We start from the raw sequence: 21,648 nt of genomic DNA, 5'->3' as shown, positions 1-21,648 counted from the left end.
AATCAACTATGCAAATACAGGATGGGGTGAGAAATAGCAAGAAGAAAGCTCATATAAGTTAAGGAGGTTTTTTGTGAATTGACAACTCAACATGAGAGAACAGATGGTCAGCAAATCTAACTTGTTCTTGGCTTTATGACTAGAGTCTTAATGTGCAGAAAGAAGCAAAGGTTGGTCCTACTCTACTCTGTACTGGTACAGTCCATCTGAAACATTGTGCTCAATTCTGGGCATTGCATTTTAGGAAGGACACTGACATACTGAAGGTAGTCTAAAGAGTAGTAATAAGAATTAATGTGTATTTAGGTCTTTAAGTGTCGTAAACTGTTTTATAGACATTATCTCCTTTGATCCTGATAATAGCCCTGTAAGATAAATGTGACAGGCATTATTATCCCCATTGTAAGATGAAGAAACTAAGCCTCAGAAAGATTAAAGTAACTTCTCCAATGTCACACAGGGAGTGTCTGAGGTAGGATTTGAACAGAGGTTTTGATTGACTAACATTTTTCCTACTGTACCAGGGTGCAAAGTAGGATTGAATGATAATGATCAAATGAAGGAATAGGGATGTTTGGCCTGGAAAAAATAAACTTGAGGGACCATGACAACTATCAAATATTTAAAGGCCTTTTATATGGAAGAATGATTGACTTTATTATGCTATGCCCTGGAAGGCAGAACTTGAAGGAGGGGGTCAAAATTGAAGAGTAGCACAATTCATTTTGTTGTTGGGGAAAAAAAAAACTTTGTAGCTGTAAGAGTTGAAAAAAAGTGGAACTGGCTGCATTGAGAAAAGGTGAGCTCCTCATTCCCGGAAGTCTCTAATTACTTCCTGAAAAAATACTTGTTGAAGATGTTGTAGAGAGGATTCTTTGTCACATATGGATTGGGCTAGATGACTCTATATATGGAAAGTACTAGAAGTGCCTTCCAACTCTGAGATTCTGTGATTCTATAAATTTACTATTAAATATATCTCACCATGTCAGTAATTCCCCTTAAAAAACATCCAATCATTCTCCATTATCTATAGGAAAAATAAAAATCCTTTTTTTAAAAAATTTTTAGGCAATTGGGGTTAAGTAACTTGCCCAGGGTCACACAACCAGTAAGTATCAAGTGTTTGGTCTGAAGCTGGATTTGAGCTCAGGTCCAACTGACTTCAGGGCCGGTGCTCTATCTACTGCACCACCTACCTGCCCCCAAAATAAAAATTCTTTAGCTTGCAATTTGACTGCTTCCATAATCTAGCTTCAACTATATTTCCTCTCTTATTTCACTCTACTCTTACTTATCTACATTTCTGCCTAAAAGGCAAGGGAGGAAGAATAATAGGAAGACAGGGGTATAGAGAGGTGGACATGTGTCTCCCATCTTGCTCTCTCTTTCTCTCTTAGAGATCAAATGAGAGCGAGCTATTACCCCACAGCTAAGTAAAATATTATCAACATCATCATCATTATCATTCATATATATATATATATATATAGGGTTTTAAAGTTTGCAAAGTGCTTTGCATAAATTATCTCATTTGAATCTTACAACTGGGACAAGTATAGTCCCCATTTTAAAGTGAGGCTCATAGAATTTGTTGTTTGAGTAGAAATATAGCCACTAAGCAACAGAAGAGAAGGTCAAATCCAGGGATTCCTGATTCTTAAGTCTAACAATCTGTAAACTAATCTAAGAAGCCTCACATCATATAACCCATAAACTCTCTCATACTCCTTTTCTTTCTTCCCCAGTACCCAATATGTCATCAGTATTTGTTTGCAATATCTCTAGGATTCACCACATTCTTTCCATCTCTCACTGATCACTGTCCTGTTACAATCACTCAACATGTCATGTCTGAACTAGTGCAGTAGTCTCCTGCTTCCCTCTTTCTGATCTTTTTAGGCTGTGCTGTCAAATGCTGTGGAGTTTCTTCAAAATAAAGACTGTATCTAACACAGCGTTCTCTTCTTCACAGAGCCTAGCGTAGCATTTTATATATAGCTGGCACTCAATAAATACACGTTCAGTGGCCAAAGCAAACAATAAATTCAGCGAATTCCAGAACTGCTTTCCCTAATCTGTATTGTTGGACTATTCGTATTTATAATAAATGGTCCTTACTTCCTCTTTCCCTCTCTCAGTCCCTCCCTTAAAAAAGGGTGGGGACAAGAAATATATTTCTTATTCAGTTCCTATACCTACTAGGCTTAGTAAAAAATCATTTATTAAGTTCTTATTATGTGCCAGGTGCAATGCTAAGTGCTGGGGATACACAAAAAAGGCAAAAACATGGTCTCTTCCCTTAAGGAGCTCACATTCTAATCAGGAAGACAACATTTATACAACTTTCTATATAAAAGATATTATAAATGGGAGCTAATTCCATAGAGAAAGCACTAGTAGGCAGGGGTAAGGTTGAGAGGAGGAGAGCAAGGAAACTACAAAGACAAAACAAAACAAAAACAAAAAAACTTCTTGCAGAAGGTGAGATTTAAAAGGAGTCCTGAAGAAGGCCAGGAAAGACAAGAGGAAGAAATGAGAATGAAGGGCATTCTAGGCATGGGGGACAGCTAGTGAAAAGGCATGAAATTAAGAGATTGATGGTTATGTGCAAGGAACAGAAAGGCCACTATTGCTGCATTATAGAGTATATGGAGAGCTGTGATATGTAGAAGATTGGAGAAGAAGCAGTTAGGTTGTATATGGCCTTAAAAGCCAAACTGAGGGTTACAAATTTGAACCTGAGGGTAATGAGGTTCCATTAGCATTCAATGTGTGTGGGTATTAGGACATGCTAAAATCTCTACTTTAGGAAGAACACCATGGCAGCTAAAGGGAAGATGAACCAGAATAAGGAGAGATGAGGCAGGGAGACCAACCAGAAGACTGTTGCAATGGTCCAGGTATAAGGAGCTTGGGCCTACATATATATATATATATATGACAAAAGCGAGTGGGTTGAGGTGTTGCCTGGTATTCAACCATAGTAAAATCAGATTTCTCCTACTCATGGCTCTGGGTTGGCCCCTCAACATGCTTTAAAAAATTTTACCTTTTCCACATTTCCACAAAAATTATCTTCTACACATTGTTGTAGAGGCAATGCTTGGTCAGGCACAGGTTGGACTAGATGACCAATGAGATCCTTTCTAACTCTTAAAGAGTCTGTTGATCTAGGAAAAATATTACTATTTTCATCATTTTTCTTTTAATGTATTCAGTATATCATAGAGTAATGTCTAAGACTGAAGGAAAAATTTATTTCTAGATGGGTATTACATGAAGAAACTTAAATGGAAAAATTGAAGTAGTGAGTTAATAACTTTTCCTGAGTGACAGTTTTAGTAGAAATAAATAAATAAAATAGTTATATCTTTATAGAGAAAGCATTAGATATAGAAGATCAAATTTTACACAATTTTGGTCTAATATCATTAAAATGTTTACCGTTTGGAGCTGATTTCTATATCCTTAATAATGGCTTTAATCTTCTTTGCTGAGTTAATTAATGTTATTTTTTCCAACAACTGAAAATCTTCTGCATGTAAATAATTTTTGCCCAGAGGTCCTAGGATCTTGAAGAAAAATAATTCTTTTTTAGCTTTCCTATTCAACAATACATTTTTAAAAAGCATTCTTCATTTTAGCATCAAAGAGTTTTTATACTATGTTGAAAGTTTGGCTTTGGAAACAGCTTTTACCATTTCTATTAATTGTACCAAATACCAATTCCAATGTAAGGAAGAAATACTTTATTTGGAATCCTAAACAATATTTTCAAAAACCACGAAGGATGTGACTAAATAAACACTTAGAGTATTACTCCAAATTGAGTAGTCTTATTTTAAATCACAAATGTTTATCCTTTAAATTTCTTACCCAAAGGTCTTTCATTTTCAAACTAGATACAATACAAAAGTGCTATCCACATTTTAAAAATCTTTCAAATGCATTTTTTCCTTCTTCATCCATGAAAAAAAATTCTCATTACATGTTTTTGATTATTAATGTAGAGATAGGTAAGAAAGGAAAGGAACTACTGAGTAAAGACCCATAGGAAAACCTCAACCCCAAGCTTTGCTAAAGGAATATTAATCAATCTTGATTTAAAAGTTATATGAATTGTGGGAAAAAAGCTCTCTAGTTTAGCATTATTATTTTAAATTAACCAATTTAATACCAGAATGGTAATCTTGTCTCTGAGAAATTATTAAACAATTACTAGATTTTTTTTTGAAAGTGGTGTTTTCAAACAGTAAGAGTAAAAAACCTATAATATGCTAACTACCTAATTTTCAAGGATTACAGGATGTACCTGGCTGAAGTATTTTAGAAGCTGCTACTTGGGATTGCCCTCAACTCTATCCCACCTGAGCTTCTTAGCTATTGCAGGCTGGATTTGGATAGGGTATATGGTGGTAAGACCTTGTGGCTAGTTGCTTTTCCCATATTTGTTTTTTCTAGCTTCCACTCTACCTAGAATTATTAATGTTTGAATACAAATGTGATGGCTCCACTACCCTTGGTGGTAAGAATATAGTTTGTTATTAAAATCTTTATAGATCTTTTCTATTTTTTATCTGTTGCTTGCCTTCCAGTTTTTATTTTTAAATATTCTCAGGATAACTTTATTTAATTGGGTTTCTTGTCAGTCTTAACAAAATGAATCAAAATTATCTATCCCTCATCATGCAAAGTTCATAAACAGTGTCTATTCTGCATAGAAAAGGAAAAGCAAATTAATCTTTCATTAAATTCTGTTAACTTTTGAGAAGTATTTTCTAACAGAAAGCTGACACTACCAGTTTCATTGTTTAGTTTATAATACTTTACACCCCAAAATCTATACAAAAATATTGTTCATTATTTAACACATAGCAAATTCTATGTAAGGATGCAGGCAAAAAAAAAGATTCAACCAATTAATAAGTTCCAGAATTTATAATATAAACCAAAGGTCTATAGTTTCACTTTGAAAAAAAAAATCCAAGTATTGTAACTACTTACCCTCCCATTGCTGATAATAGTTCTTTCCCCAGGAGGCAGTTTGAGGACTTCTTGACAGAACAATTTGTGAGTTTGGAAAACATTCATTCCAAGGGTATTGTACTTCTTTACAAAAGCATTCTCAACCATTCCCTGAAGCAGAAGCCAATTAATGAAACTAGACAGATCATTCCAAAAATCAAGGAACAAAATTTTCCCTAAAATATTTAGGTACCACTGTTTTCCCACATAAACCTTCGTTCACTATCTAAAAAAATGATAAAATTACTGACTTTTAAAAATTAAAGCCCCCAAACCTATCATTATGAAAGGTCTTAGTTATTAATAACTTTTAAGCCAAAGGACTTCCATAAGTATTGATGCTTTCAGTGTAAAGTTCATACTTTTTAGTCATTCAAGTATTATGTTCAAATTAAAAATGTTCTTCTACCACATCAATTTCAAAGGCAGATTTTTATTTCATAGATTCAGTTATCTGAATTCTAAGATAATAGGTACATTTCAAGATAATGCATGTTCTTCTAGTCAGTGGAAAGAACACTGAACTTAGGAGTAGGAAGACAAAGCTTTTAAACTTATTAGCTATGTGGCCTTGAGATTAATACTACAGATATTCCTCAGATAAAGTGAATAAAGCTTTACTCGGTCTCAGGGACTTTCTAATACCTTGGAACAGAGCTGTGTATTCTTTAATCTAGGAACTGTGCCCTATATTTCCAGAGTCTAGGAGATCATTCTAATCACTCCACCAAATATTACAATTGACATAGGAAGGAGATAAGGATATAACATTGCCTGGGACTGTTAAATACATTCCTAGAGGTGCTATAATCTTCTATCCTGGATGCAGCTATGATTCAAGTACATTCCCATGATATGTTCTATGAACCAAATGTTTTACTTCTACCAGGTGTGTGACATTTGGGAAGTTCTATGAAGGGACTTCAGGCTCCTGTACCATAGGGGCAGAGTGAAGTAGCTATTCTCTGCTCCATAGATCCACTTCAATTAAGTGATTGAGGATGTTCTATATATAGTCAATTCCTACTCTCTGCTTCCAAAATTTCCCCTTTAGCATCTATTTCAATAAGGACACTATCAGTTTTACTAAACATGTAAAGAGGCAACAGTTTAGCTATCAGGGGTCTCATTCCTGAAAGAATTTTAAATAAATGTACATGTACAATAGCAATATCATTTTTACTTGATTAGGCTGCATATGATATTTTTATTGATGATGCTTATTTATTAAGATTTCCTAATAAAATAATATTGTAAAAGTTCACTGACTTAGATATTTAAAATGATTATCAGGCATTTATTTTTTTCATGCAAGGAGTTACTGACCGGAAGAAGAAATGTCTTTATTTTTACTCCACTGTTCAAGGCTTTAGCAGTTTCTTCTTTTGCCAGTTTATTAAGAAAACTTCTTAAATAGCTGTTTTCCTGTGTAAGAAAAGCTGCCAAAATTCCTCTAGAAATAACTGTGTTTGCTTCATTTATTTTTGATGTAGGATTATAAATAACTCCCAACCGAGTATGAATACTTGTTTTCTGTTAAACAACAAAAAAATTATGTAAAATTTTATAAATATAAATCTCTCTAACCCATTTGCTAGCTAGATTTTCTTAGAATAATACATTTTTGGCTTTTATTTATAAATATTATAATTTCATTCAAAAACTAAATTATTATTTTGTAAGAGGAAAAAGTGATTGATATTCAGTTGCAGAGACACATCTACTTCATTACAATGTACTGATCAAAGGAAATTTTGGAGGAGAAAGGGGAACATTTGAAGGATGAGGACACACAAGAAGAAACTGATTGCTATTTATCACAGGGAACATAATTTCCTTAGCTATTTAAAAATTCTTAATTTTGTAATTTTCAATAAAAACATTCAAAAAAGCAAAATGAAAAACGATCATACAGAAATCCATAAACTCCATTATTTATACTTAGTTTTAAAAGTACATATTAACTTGAACCAAATAATTCACAAAGGCATTCTGTTGACTTCTGTGTCTCTTCTGTTTTTATTCTGTGCATCTTTTCACTACTGATATTCCATGGTTGAAAGAAGTGTGCATATGGTGATCCTGACTTCTTCATTCTACGCAGTTTCATATGTGTATATTCCTATATTTCTTTGCGTTCTTTGTAATTGTCGTTTCTTACGATGCATGAATATTCTAATGGCACCATCATCTTCTTAAGTCACCTTGGTTCACAATCAGAGTCATTGAGTGCTTCTTCCTCTACCCTCATAATTAATAAGCTAAGTATTGTTGATAAACCACCTCTGAAACATTTATTGCCTCTGGTTTCCTCTTTCTCTACTCACACAGCCTCTATCTTTGTTTTGTATGATATTACCTTTCACATCAACTATTGCAATAGTCACCAAATTGGTTTCATTGCTTCCAGTCTCCTCTCTCCAATCCATCTTCCACATAGTTGCTGAATTTATATTCATAAAGTACAGATCTTAAAGATAATCAAGAAATACAGTTTTAAAGCAACCTATCCCTTTCTCCTTTTTCTATTGACTTTTGTAAGCAAGTCATTGTCCACGTCCAGTCACTTTCCACACTCAAAAATCTTCGTCGGCTCCCTATTGCCTCTAGGATAAAAACAAAATCCTAAGCCTGGCATTTGAATCCCTCCACAACTGATTCCCTCTTCTCTTCCCATTCTCTATTCCAGTTGGATTCTCTATTCTAGACACAGTGGCCTGTTAATTGTTCCCTGTATATTACAACGCTCCTTATGATTTGTATAGGCTATTGTCACCCATACCTGGAATGCACACATCCTCACTGACACCTTGTTGAATCCCAAGATCTGAGGTTTTTTTTATATTTTTTTGACACTTGGTATCTTTTACTACCTCAGATACCTTGGTGATGAATTCTTGGGCTATGGCAACACATGAAACAAAGAAGATACAAAATTTTGCTGCATCTCTTTTCAAAAAGACTTCATTAATTAACACAGGCCTGTACAACCTGCAGCCCACGGGCCTCTTGCAGTCAAAGGATTTCCTCTGCGTACAAAAGATGTTTTCCTCTTCATTTTTCGTGGCCACTAAAATCCTTTGGCATGCTGCAAGCGGCCTGAGGGCCATAAGTGGCCCATGGGCCACAGGTTGTGCAGGCCTGAATTAACAGATCCATCCACTGTACAATAAATAGCATACTTGTTGTCAGTTTCTTACCTACTTATCAAAATATACTGGATAAAAAATGCTGTCTCTGGTTTGTTTTAATCTGCATTTATCCAAATATTAAAGTTTGAATGATTTTTTCAGGTGGTTATTGAGAATACCTTTGACTTCTCATCCATACAGGAACAGAAGGTAGTGGGTGCTGAACTTGAAGTTACAGGATATTAGTTCAAATACCAGCTCTGTTATTTACTACATTGATGACCTTGGGGAAATTACCTAAACTTTCTGGTCCTCAGTTCTTTCATCTATAAAATGAATGAGTTGGATTAGGGAAACTCTATGGCCTCTTTAAGCTTTATATCTATGATATTACTTTTTTAAATCTAGATTTTGTATGACAGATGTCTGTAAGGAATTTAGGAAAGCTTCTCCCACAACTTGTGGGTTTTAAAATCCTAAAGGCATTACTTTTTGTTTTGCAAAACCTTAATTTTTTACATAATCAATTCTATCTATTATGTCTACTATAAAATTTTCCTATTTGTTGAATTGATGAGAACTTTCTTTTCCTAATTTTGATAAATATAACATTCCAACTTCGGCTTTATGTACTTGGAATTTATTATAATAAATGATATAAGATGTAGAACTAATCTCATTTACCATAGCTATTTTGGCTCTAGTTTAAGATTTGGAAATAGGAATTTCCCTATTTTCTAGGATCAATGAATTCCAAATATTGGAATATGGTTATGTTCCTATTGAATTTATTAAAGCTTTTTACATAATTATGATACTACTACTACTATACATATTTCTGAAATTCATAATTATTTGCAGTCTTCAAATATGCTTTTCAATCGTTATGATGTTGTACAACTTAAGTGTACTATATTAGGTTCTGGGGTACTGTAAAACTTTTGGCGTAAAAATAAAAGCCTACAGAAACTCAGAAAAAAATGAATAAAGAACATTCATACTTCTTTTGGCCATTATGAGGGAGAGCCTTTCAAAAGATCATTCATCTATTGTGAATGTTTTTGTCATACTGTAGAAAGAGCATATGACTAGTTGATGGCAAATTATCATGAGTTTCCAGTGAAGTCTGAACAGAAATTGAGTTTTTGTAGTAGACTCTACATTTTCCTGACCTTTGCTTTTTTTTTTCAAAGCATAGGCCTGCAGACCATTAAGAATTATCTGCAAGTTCTCTGAGATGGTTTGACACTAAATATAATCTCTAAACACCAGGAGCATATTTATTTATATTTCAAAAACAATATGTTAATTCACGTCAATATAAGCAAAAATTCAGAGAGAAATATTTTAATGTCTTACATTGTATGGGTATGATAAACTAGTGATTTTTTTCAGTTAACAGTTAAGCATTTATTTTTTTCAATTTAATATTTTATTATTTCTCAATTATATGTAGAAACAATTTTTAAATTCATTATTTAAAAATTTGAGTTCCAAATTCTCTGCCTCCCTCTCTCCCCTCCCCCATTCTTGAGGCTAGCAATTTGATATATATTATACATGTGCAATTATATAAAACACCTTACTATATTAGTGACGTATTATAGCTTTTCAATAACTATCATATTATACCTTCAGTCTTTTCTAGGCTAAACTTTCCAGTTTCTTTAATTGCTTGTCATATACCCATATCTATATTTCTTTCAGAGTTCTAATCACCCTCTTCTGGATGGGCTCCAGTTTGTGAATGTACTTTCTAAAATTTAGTACCCTGAACTGATAATAGTATTCTGTGTACTTCTTCAAATCCTATACATGTAAAGCTTTTTTTTTTTTTTAAACCCAAGTGTAGAGCTTTGCCTTCATCCCTATTCAATTTAATGTTATTAGCTTTGATCTATCCTTCTAGCCTGTCACAATCTTTTTGGCTCCTGTCTCTGTCTGTCACCTAATGTATCACTTATTCCTCCTGATTTTATAACATCTACAAATATGACAAGCATACTATTGATTAAAAAAACAACAACAACCCTGAATATACCTCAGATACCTCAAGTTAAGAGAAACATCCCTTTTAGTTGATCATGATACTTTGAGTTCCATCCACCAGTTCCAAATCCACCTAAGTTTAAATCCACCTTAATCTAGCCTATATCGCACCATCTTCTTCACAAGATCAACAATGTTTTGCTGAAATCTAGGTATATTATGTTTATAGCATTCTCACAACCTACCACTGTGGCTCCCATGTTAAAAAAAGAAAAGAGCTTAGTCTGACATGATCCATTTTGGATGAAGCCATGCTGCTTTCATTACTTTAGTCTTTTTAGAACTATGCTCTAATCAATTAAATTTACATCCTAAAATGTTAAAAAATAAAGTAGAACAAAGCATCCATGTTTTGGGTTAGTTGAAACACACTAAAAATTTTATACGGTGGATATCTTGAAACTCACCATGTGTTTCAAAGCATTTAAAAGTTGTTTCCTCCCAGACGGCTTATCGAAATCAGCAATAACCCAAATGGTGACAGCAGAAATTACATCTTTATCTGAAAGTTACAAATAAACTAGTAAAAACACCTTTAAAATAAAGTTTAAAGTAGGTGATATTTTCCAGATAATGTAATTAGAAAAATGATTCTATATTTGCTAAATTTTTAAAAGAAGCTCAGGTATAAAACAAGTGATTTTTGCTTTAAAAATTTTTATGTATGCTAATTTTTATAACAATTATCCATTTCACAAGATTTATGATGAAATAAACTCAGATACGAAAAGAGACTCAATTTCTAAGGAAATATCAGCAATATGCTTTTAGCAATGATGAACATTTCCATATTGGGCTTATGACATGATTCTAGTGCTGTCAAACTAAACTGCCTTCCACCAGCTTTCTTATTTAGCCAAAGTCCAGATATTTCTTGCATGCCTATATGACAGCACAACAACTAAAACTTCTCAATACCATATGTAGTGAAACAATGTTTAGTTAGCTTTTAAATAATATTTTATCTTTGAATATATTTTGCAATAGATTTATCCTGCCTTGAAGCTAGGATGTATGGCTCAACAAAATTTTTGGCTCAACAAAATTTTGCCATAATTGGCATAACATATTTCTGAAAGGAACACAGCAAGTAGAAGTTAGTATCAAAGAAAGGAACATAACTTTTTTTTTTTGGCTAGGAAATGGTGTTAAATGACTTGGCCAGGGTCACAGCTAGTAAGTGGTAAGTGTCTATGGCCGTATTTGAACTCAGGTCCTCCCCACTCCAGGGCTGGTGCCCTATCCACTGTGCCACCCAATTGCCCCTAAGGAACATAACTTTTAACGTTGAATAGGAAAGAACAACAATTTTCTCAATTGTGCAATTGTTTTCTAAGTTCTATTGAGGGACCTGTAACTAATCATCTTAACATAAAAAGTATTAATTGAATCTTTTCTGATAATTTCTTGGATTTATAATTAAATTTCTGATTTTTTATGTCCTGAGGTCCCATAAGCTTAATAATGCCAGACAATAATTAATTTACTTTAAATATACTTTAGAACATGTACAGTATTATCCAGTATAACTTCCTTTCACAGAGTCTAAGTAAATGAAGGGTAGAAAAAAACCTCTAGCTTTTAGGCCAGATTCAATTCTTGGCACAATTTATTGTGACCTGGGCAAATACCTTTTGAAGGAATACTGTACTTTTCTGACCCCATCACTATATCCCCCAAATAAGCAGCCTCTAATGGGTTGCTACTTAGCTATTCCATTTATATAAGCTGTAAACAGTGGTTAATTCATTTATTAAAGAGCATTTTTGGGGCTAGAAGCCTGAGATTTGGAGCTAAGAGGGATCTTAAAGTTATCTATTCCAACCCATGTTTTATATGGCATTGTAGGGAGCATAGTGATTTTGGTTGCTGTTTATAAGTAGATAACATCCACTAATACTAGTTGGACCATCTTAGTCTTGCTCCCAACTTGATTTGTAAAGCAACAAGGACATCATTATTACAGGATTTTTGAAGGGTGATGGAGGAGGGAGAAATCTGTCATGGGAAGGCTTGTATACCCAGAGACTTAAAGAATAAATTAGTAGCAGTCCCAGTCCTTCTTTGATCTTCCCCTTTTGTTACCAATATGCATAAAATCCTCCCTATTTGTTGTCCGTCACCTTCTCTTACTAGCTTCAGCTCATTCTGAGTTTTTGTCCTCCTTACTTCTTTCTTAAGAATGTCTTCTCCTTTGACCTTGAATTCTTTTGAATGAACTACTTATATGTGCTGTTTTTATATTCATCCTCCATTAATGGCCTTTGTTACCATGTTATGAATGCAACTTTCTGAAATGAGTTAACTTTTCTTTCATTGATAAGTTTCCTGTGTTTCCACACCAATCTTTTAGATAATTAACTCCCCATTTCCCTACTTACTGAATTTGTTTCTTTTGTGTACTCAGAATGCTCCATCCATCCTGGGCTGACTTCTCTAGTAGAATATTAGGCCACAGGATACTAGCTATCCTTTCTATGGATGCTTTTAAAATTGCTCTCCCTAAACTAGGAGGCATGTCAGATTATATATCTAGTTTTCTTCCACTTCTCTATTACAAAATCTAAGATTAAATAGGTGCTTGTCTACAAGATTGCCGTAGTTTTAACCCTAGATACCAGTTTATCATGATTGATAAGAACCAGAGCTAGTAAAGAACTTCCCCTTGTTGGTTTTTTTACCTTTTGAAAGATGAAATTATTATCATGACAAGTTAAGAAATAATTAGCTGCTCTAATTCTCTTTCTGGCAGAAAGAGAGTAGTGGTAAATGTCTTGATAACTGAAGTCTCCTATTACTTTAATATCATGCCTTTGTACTAGACTTGTAACCTGTTTCCTCAATGTATCTATTTCATTTTAAGGTGGTCTGCAGTAACTTCCCAAGATGATAGTGCTTTCCTCAAATGCTTTCCCTAACATTCTTTATGACTGTACTTTTAAGATTTCATCTCTTTATTACACGGTCCTATTTTAAAAATTGATATCTTTTGTTTTTATATCATCTTTTGTTCATATATTTATCCACACATCCATCCACCCATCATCTATCCATTCATCATCTATCTATCTATCTATCTATCTATCTATCTATCTATCTATCTATCTTCCTCCTCCCTTACCTAGAGAGAAATAACATGAAACAAAGAGAAACAAAAAGCAGTTCAGCAAAACTAATCAAAACATCAATCTAATCTGGCATTATATGCAAGATTCCACAACTACAGTCCTCACTTCTGCAATGAAGAAAGGTGTATTTTCTTGTCTCTCCAGGACCCAGGCTTCGTCATTATAATTACACTGAGTTTAGTTCTACAATTTTTTTGTTCCTTTTATTTATATTGTTGTAGCATTGTGTAAATTGTTTTCAACTTTTCATCAACTCTTGTAAGTCTTCCTAAGTTTCTCCGTATTTTTTATATTTCTCATTTTAAGGTATATTCATATTTCATTATATTTATGTACCACATTTAGTTGGACCAGTCACTGATTGACAGGTATCTATATTTCCAATCCTCTGTTACAACAGAAAGTACTGATATAGATATTTTAGTGTATGTAAGGGTCTTTCTGTCTTTGAGTTCTGTGACTAGCTAGCAGGGCAATCTCTTGGTCAAAGGTTATAACCATTTAAATAACTTTCTTAACATAATTCCAAGAAATCCAAATGCCTCTTTCAACTCTTTCCTCACACCCAAGTTTGTGGCCTATTATTAACAAGGACTTTTATCCCCAAGATCCTCACATCATTAAAGTACTCTCCTGGTAGTCGTGTACTTATTCACTGAAATATTCCGTGGCTTCCTGTGAAAATGGGGCCCTTAATAAGAGCCAAATTAATACAATTGTTAGAAATGACATCTTCTAACTTCATGAACTCCCCAACTACATCATTGTATACCAAGGAGAAAATCTGCATTTCATTTTCAGAAGAAACTCTTCTCTACCTTTCAAGTTAAGATTCACTTATCTAAAGGAGACTATTACACATTTACATGAACATGCTTAACAGAATGGAAACATTACATGCTTAATAGAGTAGTGATCCTTTTTATTACCCTACCTGTTCTATATATGCACACAACATTACCATTCACTCAACATCAAATACTCTTCTTCAAGTATCATGGTTTCCAGAATTTTAACTATCTTGTTTGTCCTTCTCTTGACTCTAGTTGGTCAAGATTCTTTTTAAATTGTAGCAAGCAAACTTAAACACAAAACTCCAAATGTGATCTGACTAGTGCAGGGTACAGTGAGAAAACTACCTTCCTTGATCTAGGTTTGGTAATGTTTTAGAATGATATTTGTGATCTCATTTGATGTGGCTTATCCAATGAAGGAGATAAAAACCCATCACTGTTTGTCTATTCTGTGTGACTCTCTTTTTTGTGCTCTCAGAAATTTATTGAGTAGGGGTAAAGGAAACCTAATCTCTAGGGGAGTCTTCCTTTTATTCTCTTGATAGCACAAGAATACCAATTAAGCACCTAGACTGTCCGCTGGTTATCCTTACTCTCAAATTCTATGGATAAGATTAGTTTTAAAAGAAAAATTTTAAATGGAAAAGGATGCCACTTACTGTTAAAAAGCTCCATTAACACTCATTACCAAGCTATATTAGGAAGAAAGAGGTTATTGTTTTTGCTTTACAGAAAAGCTTCAGAACTTTTATTGTCCTGAGTTAACACTTAAAACTTTCAATAAAGCCAAGACTCTCCAGTCAAAATATCCAAGATAAATGTGCTACACAAATTCCTTTTAGAAAAGTTACATTTTTTTGCTGTTATTACAACTTTGAACACAAATATATTACCTTTTCTCGATAAATAATACATGTTCTCTGCGATTGTGGCACTCTTGTCTTGTGAATCCAAGAAGGAGAAAGTAGAGAAATCTTCAATATCAACAGTCACTGAAAATGTTCATATTATATTAACACGAGTAAAATAATACATTACAATAGCATAGGCAAGCAGTGCTAATAGCAAAAAATTTAACAGATGGATTTACCTGATGTAGATATTAAATTAAGGTATTGTCTTTTGTTTCCCAAAACTATAGGATTCATGCGAGGTACTATATTATCTCGATCCATGAGGAAATTTATCACATCCATCTCATCATTTAACAAGCCCTGTAATAAAATTTTTCCTTACTTAAATAACTTTAAATATACAGATAAGAAATTTCCTAGAAGTGAAAACTAGACATTATAGTTATAGTGCATATAAATATTATTTGTACCATTATATTTAGCATAAGCATTTTAAGATTGCATGTAAAAAATAAATTAATGAATGTATATCACATATTTGACCTTAGCATTTTCAATAAAAATATAAGAGTTCTTCCTTCTTCATTAAGCCAATCTTAAATATGACTATGTAGCTCACAAAATCTTAAATTAATAAAATATATTGACTTTTAAGTGAATATTAAATCATTAAAGATGAACATTAGCTTTAAATATTTATGAAATGCTTTATTATTAAGATTATTATTAATATAATAAACAATTCACCTTCATCTCATGTTTCTTCAGAAATTTTAAACATACCATAAAAACTGCCCTTTGCAGTAATCCAGCTGTATTCATGATCCTTTGGAGGATGATTTTATCTAATTCTTTGGAATTTACTTCTTCACTTGTAAAGGGTTCACCATTAAATAATGCTTGAGGCAAAGGACCCAGTGCAGTCTTTTTATAAAAGGTTGCTCCTGCCTATTCAAGATTATAAGATAATTAAATAGATGATTATGGTTAAGTATAAAGAAATAGCTACTAATAAGAAATAGAAAACACTAAGAACTTAATGTAGTTCAGTTCATTTTCAGAAGTTATAAAGATTATTTAGAATCTTACCGTTTTGGCCTGCTTTTTTCCAGACTTTTTAAAGATGATCTAAATAATTTTACAAACATTTAAAAAAGCATTTACATACATTTAAAAACATTACATAATGATGTTTTACAAATATAGCATAGTCTGGGGCAGCTAGGTGGCGCAGTGGATAGATCACCGGTCCTGGAGTCGATGTCCTGAGTTCAAATCCGGCCTCAGACACATAACACTCACTAGCTGTGTGACCCTGGGCAAGTCACTTGACCCCGATTGCCTCAGCAAAAAAAATATAGCGTAGTCATATAAAAAAGCATTCTTTAAATATGAATTTTCCAGATAGACCAGATAGCAACACTTCAAAAGATTTGTAACTTCATCGGGATGGGTGTTCTCTCTAAAATGCTGAAGTTATTGTCCATCTGCACTGCCTGTCATAGATGTGTCTACTGATGTACTAACTCAATAGAATGTCCATTAAACTGTATATGATAGTCTAGATTAGTAGGCAACTTTTTTATTCACTTCATTTTTCCTTTAGATTACTCAGGATTTGTCCTCTACTAAGTGGCCTCAAACAGTTACACTTTGATGGTTCTTTAGTCTGTTTTCTTAATATTATAGTTTCTATCCAATGCTGTCAACTATTATATCTTCCTGTTATTAGTCCTGTTGTCTATAATCTGTTTTATTTTTTGCACAATTGTCTGGGTGAGTGCGGTTCCAATTTTCCTATGAGTTAGGGTAAATTGATTTTGTGACCAATATTTGGCACTGAAAAGCATTTTTCACTTATGCCTAGCTATATTCCTGAAATCTTATGATGTCATTTTAAATGCTAGCATTTATAGTAAAGGGACTTAAATTGCTTTACAAATATTAGCTCATTAAAGCTAATGACGTTTTTTAACATGCTATATTATGTGGAGGTAATTATGGGAGGATGTCTCTCTCATAGTCATTGCCAGCAAGATTCTTGCCAGAGTCCTCCTTAATAGGTTAATTCTTCACTTGGAAGATGGTCATTTCCAAAAGCCAGTGTGGCTTTAGAAAGGGTCAAGAAACAGTTGATATGGTGTTTGCTGCCCAACAACTCCAGGAGAAATGCCAGGAGCAAAACAGAGGTCTGTATACAATGTTCTTTGAATTGACCAAGGTCTTTGATACTATCAGTTGTGAGGACTTGTGGAAGATCATGGCAAAATTTGATTGACCAGAGAAGTTCATCAGTATTATACGCCAGTTTCATGACAATATACGTGCACAAGTTCTGGATAATGGACAATACTCTCACGCTTTCCCAGTTACCAGTGGAGTAAAGCAGGGCTGTTTGCTTACTCCTATGCTTTTTAGCATGTTGTTTTCAGCAATGTTGTTAGACACCCTCATTGAAGACAAAAATGGTATCAAGATCAGCTACTGCACTGGTGATAAATTATTTAACTTGAAAAGGCTATAAGCTAAGACAAAAATGGAGGGAGGGTTGGTGTACAATTGTTTTGTTCACAGATGACTGTGCACTCAGTGCAGCCTCTGGGGCTGAGATGCAAGAGTATGGATTGATTCTCTGCTACTTGTGCTAATTTTGGCCTGACAATTAACATTAAGAAAACAGAAGCTCTCCACCAGCCAACACTACACCATCCATATGGGGAACCATCAGTTATATAGCAAAGGGAAAATTTTTTTTAGTACTCTAGATAAAGTTCATTTACCTTGGCAATATGCTTTCCAGGATGTACACAAAGATGATATATGCATCACCAGAGTTAGCTAAGTGTTTGGGAGGCTAGAAAGGAAAGTGTGAGAGAGAAGAGGTATTGGGCTGCCTACCAAAATGAAAGTCTACAGAGCCATTGTGTTGATCTTATTTCTGTATGCCTGTATTCCCATTTGAATTGTCTTGGGAAAACTGTGAAGATCACCTGGTAAGATAAGGTACTGGACCCTGAGGTGCTTTCTTGAGCTGAACTGACAAGCATCAAACCTCTACTGCAGAGAGCACAATGCCAGTGGGTTGGCTACATTTTTTGAATGTCAAACGTATGTTTGCCTAAAAGATTATTTTACAGAGAACTCATATGAAACAAGTGCTCACACGGAGGTCAGAAGAAGTCATACAAGGACACTCTCAAGGTTTCTCTGAAGAATTTTAGAATGGATTGTGAGACCTGGGAGACACTGGCAAAGGACCACCCAACAGAGCATGCCCACATCAAAGAAGGCACTATGCTCTGTAAGCAAAGCAGAAATGTAGTAGCTCTAAAGAAATGTAAGATGCATACATTTAGAACCATCTACTCTCCAAATGTTCATAAAGACTATTTGTGCCTGACTATCTGTGCCTGTGGTAGAGCCTTCTGAGCTCATATTGCTCTAATCAGCCACAGTTGGACACTTTGTACCTTGCCTCAACATAGTGAGGTAAATTTGGTTCTCTTTGAACACAAAGGACAACAAGCAATGAGCCATACTCCTGAAATCTTAAGATATTACTTTATATGCTAGCATCTATCTTAAAGAGACTTGAATTATTTTACAAACATTAGCTCATTGAAACTAATGACATTCTCTAAATTTAATTTTCTATTATTTGGAGATAAGCAGCATAATTCTTTTTAATGAAGCATTTATCAATGACAACTTAGAAGGTGATTAATTTTAAATTCAATTAGAATCAATTCAATAAAAATTTTTAAGTGCCTACTAGGTATCAGGCACTATGCTAAGCACTAGGGATATAAAAAAAGGGCAAAGGACAGTCTCTGTCACCAAAGAGCTCGTTTTCAAAGAGCCTTTTTTTTTTGCTTACTCACACTTTTTAAATAAGGGAAAACATTTTTGGGAATGTGTGTATGGAGGGCCACTTTGAGAAATGACAGTGATGTTAAAAAAGTCCATAAAATAACTTACAAAAAGAACTCAAACCTAAAAGCAATGGTTAGAGAGTAAGAGCTGAAAGGAAATGATTAGAGAAGTTATGGCTTTTGAAAAGAAAAGGCATATCTGGTCTGTCATTTTTACTTAATTTCATCAAACTTATTTGTGGATATGTTTTATCCACCTCATTACTGTAAATTGTTCAAGGACAAGGACTGTCTTTTTCATCTTTATATCAGATACTTCATAAATGTTTGTTGAATTGAAAAAGGGACATTTAGTTTATTCATTCAACAAATACATACATAGCACCTACTGTTTATATAGCTCTACACTACTTGCCCTGCCAGCCCTGGAAGGTAAGGGTCCTTACCTGGGCCAGATATTCCACTGCACTCTCTCTGGACTCCTAAAGCTCCCCACTATTGTCTGACTGCTATGACCTAACCTTTCTATACTCTCAAGTTTCACAATTCCAAGTGCCTTTTGGATATCTCCAATTGGATGTCCAATAGACATATTAAATTCAACATATCTTTTCCCCCTTCTCCCTCCTCTCTTCAAACTTGGCCCTCCTCCTAACTTCCCTATTACTGTAGAGAGTATCTTTATCCTTCCAGTCACCCAGATTCACAATCTAAGTGTCATTTTATACTCCTCACTCACATTCACCCCCCACCCCCCAATTTCCATTCTGTTGCCAAGTCTTTTAGATTCTACCTTTGCAATATCTCAGGCAATTTGTTATTTTGTTTTGTTAATTTGTTGTATCACAGGCAATTTGTTCTCCTTTCTTCTGACAGTACTATCAGCCTGGTATAGGTTCTCATCACTTCATTTCCAAACTATTGCAATACCCTACTGGTTGGTCTTCCTGCCTTAAGTCTCTCTCCATTGTAGACTATTCTCTACTCAGCTGTCAAAATAACCTTCCTAAAGCACAGGTTTGATCACGTGACACCCATTCCCCATTCAATAAAATCCAGTAGCTTCTTATCACTTCTAGGATCAAATATAGAATCTACTGTTTGGAATTCAAAGTTCTTTATAATCTGTTTCCCTTCTACTTTTCCAGGCTTCTTTCATTTTACTCCCTTCACATACTTTGTGATCCAGGCTTTCGTGATGTTCCTCACACAAGACTTCCCATCTTCTAACCATATATTTTCACTAGCTGCCCTCATGCCTGGAAATCTCTCCCTCCACATCACTGCCCCATGGTTTCTTACAAGTCTTAGCTAAAATCTCATCTTCTGCAAGAAACTTTTCTGATCCCCCTTAATGGTAGGGCCTTCTCTCTGAGATTATCTCTAATACACACATATGTATACATACATAAATACATACATACATACATATATATGTGTATATATATATATATATATATATATATATACACATATAGATTCCATTTGTACCCAGATGATTACTTGTTATCTCCTCCATTAAACTATAAGGTCCTTAAGAATAGGGACTTTTTTGCCTTTTTTAAAAAAATCCCCAACAGTTAGCAGAGTGTCTAGCACATAGCAGCTCTTAATAAATGCTTGGTGACTTGACTTAGAGCACTGTGCTAGGCACTGGGGCAGAAAATAACTTTGGATTAGACAGTCATTTGCCTTTAAGGCATTTGGTCTAGCTGGGAAATTATATAAACACAGATAATTACTGTACATAATTATACATGATAACTGCATTAGAGAAGTACAAAACATTGCACTCTGTGAGGAACAAGGGTAGAGAAGAAGCCTTCCTGACCAGCAGGATGCAAGGCTTTATGGAAAAAGTGGCATTTGGCTGTTAAAAAATGATTAGAAATTCAGCACGCGATAACAGGGAAGACAGACGTTTGGGCATAAAGAATATGTCAGTAAAGAAAAGGAGTCTGAAAAGAACAGGGCATATTGAAGGGATAAAAGATAGTATAATCTATTTGAAGTGTAATATACATGGAGAAAAGTAATGTGAGATAAGAATACAGAACTCCGATACCAAATTATGGAAGGGCCTGAATGTCAGGCATTCAATTCATTAGCAGACATGAGAAAGCTCTGTGTTCTGCCCTCTGCAAACAGAAGGTTAGCAAGATGTTGAAAAAACTTTATAGCGTTAACCCCAGTATGTGAATGTGAAACTTTAAAAAAAAATTAAGTTAAAAAAGCTAATAAAAGCAAAAATATGACCTACATCCTACAAGTATGTTTACTTATATACTAAAGCTCAATGCTATCAAAGCATTAGCTATGGTGGATAAATATAAGAAGTACAAGGGAAAAATATTTGCTAGGTTCATTTGCACTAGAAATTAGGAACTATTTGTGCATAAATTGATAAAGTAAGCACAGAATAATCCTGTTAGGAGCGTGGTTGGCAGTATTCATGAGAACCAGGCAATGTGTACAGAAGTGGAGAGAAATGGGAGGGCATTGAGGTAACATTACCCAAAGCTGAGCAAGCTTTGACCTTTTTTCTGAACCTGCACCCAGTTTCAGCAACATAATAACTTATGACTCAAGATTGTGGCTATGTAAGGGACAAATAAAATCTCAGAGTTCTTTCTGATGACTGCAAATGTGATTTTGAGACTTCTATCAGAGATAGTCCCATGGGAAAAAAAATAATGTTTTCATGTGCTAATCTCTAGCATGTGTGCCAATAGTTGCCAACCCCTGTTTTAAGCTATGCAGCTGTGGATGTAGAATTATCAGAATGTTGGGAA

General features: G+C 34.2%; 1 protein-coding gene across 1 annotated transcript in view; it reads right to left on the bottom strand.

The window, feature by feature from the left end:
• UGGT2 (UDP-glucose glycoprotein glucosyltransferase 2) overlaps nt 1-21,648 on the bottom strand; it is a 212,746-nt gene that overhangs the window by 82,196 nt on the left and 108,902 nt on the right. Inside the window, exons 17-23 of the mRNA XM_027855699.1 lie at nt 15,768-15,932; nt 15,221-15,344; nt 15,024-15,122; nt 10,616-10,710; nt 6,355-6,561; nt 5,008-5,139; nt 3,448-3,575 (exon numbers count right to left, since the gene is read on the bottom strand). Coding sequence (XP_027711500.1) covers nt 3,448-3,575; nt 5,008-5,139; nt 6,355-6,561; nt 10,616-10,710; nt 15,024-15,122; nt 15,221-15,344; nt 15,768-15,932 — 950 coding nt within the window. The remainder of the gene's footprint in view (nt 1-3,447; nt 3,576-5,007; nt 5,140-6,354; nt 6,562-10,615; nt 10,711-15,023; nt 15,123-15,220; nt 15,345-15,767; nt 15,933-21,648) is intronic.

This window comes from Vombatus ursinus, unplaced genomic scaffold (assembly GCF_900497805.2).
Source record: "Vombatus ursinus unplaced genomic scaffold, bare-nosed wombat genome assembly UNPS02011014.1, whole genome shotgun sequence".
Lineage (NCBI taxonomy): Eukaryota > Metazoa > Chordata > Mammalia > Diprotodontia > Vombatidae > Vombatus > Vombatus ursinus.
The sequence above is the reverse complement of the archived record's forward strand: the minus strand, read 5'-3'. Positions and strand labels throughout refer to the sequence as shown.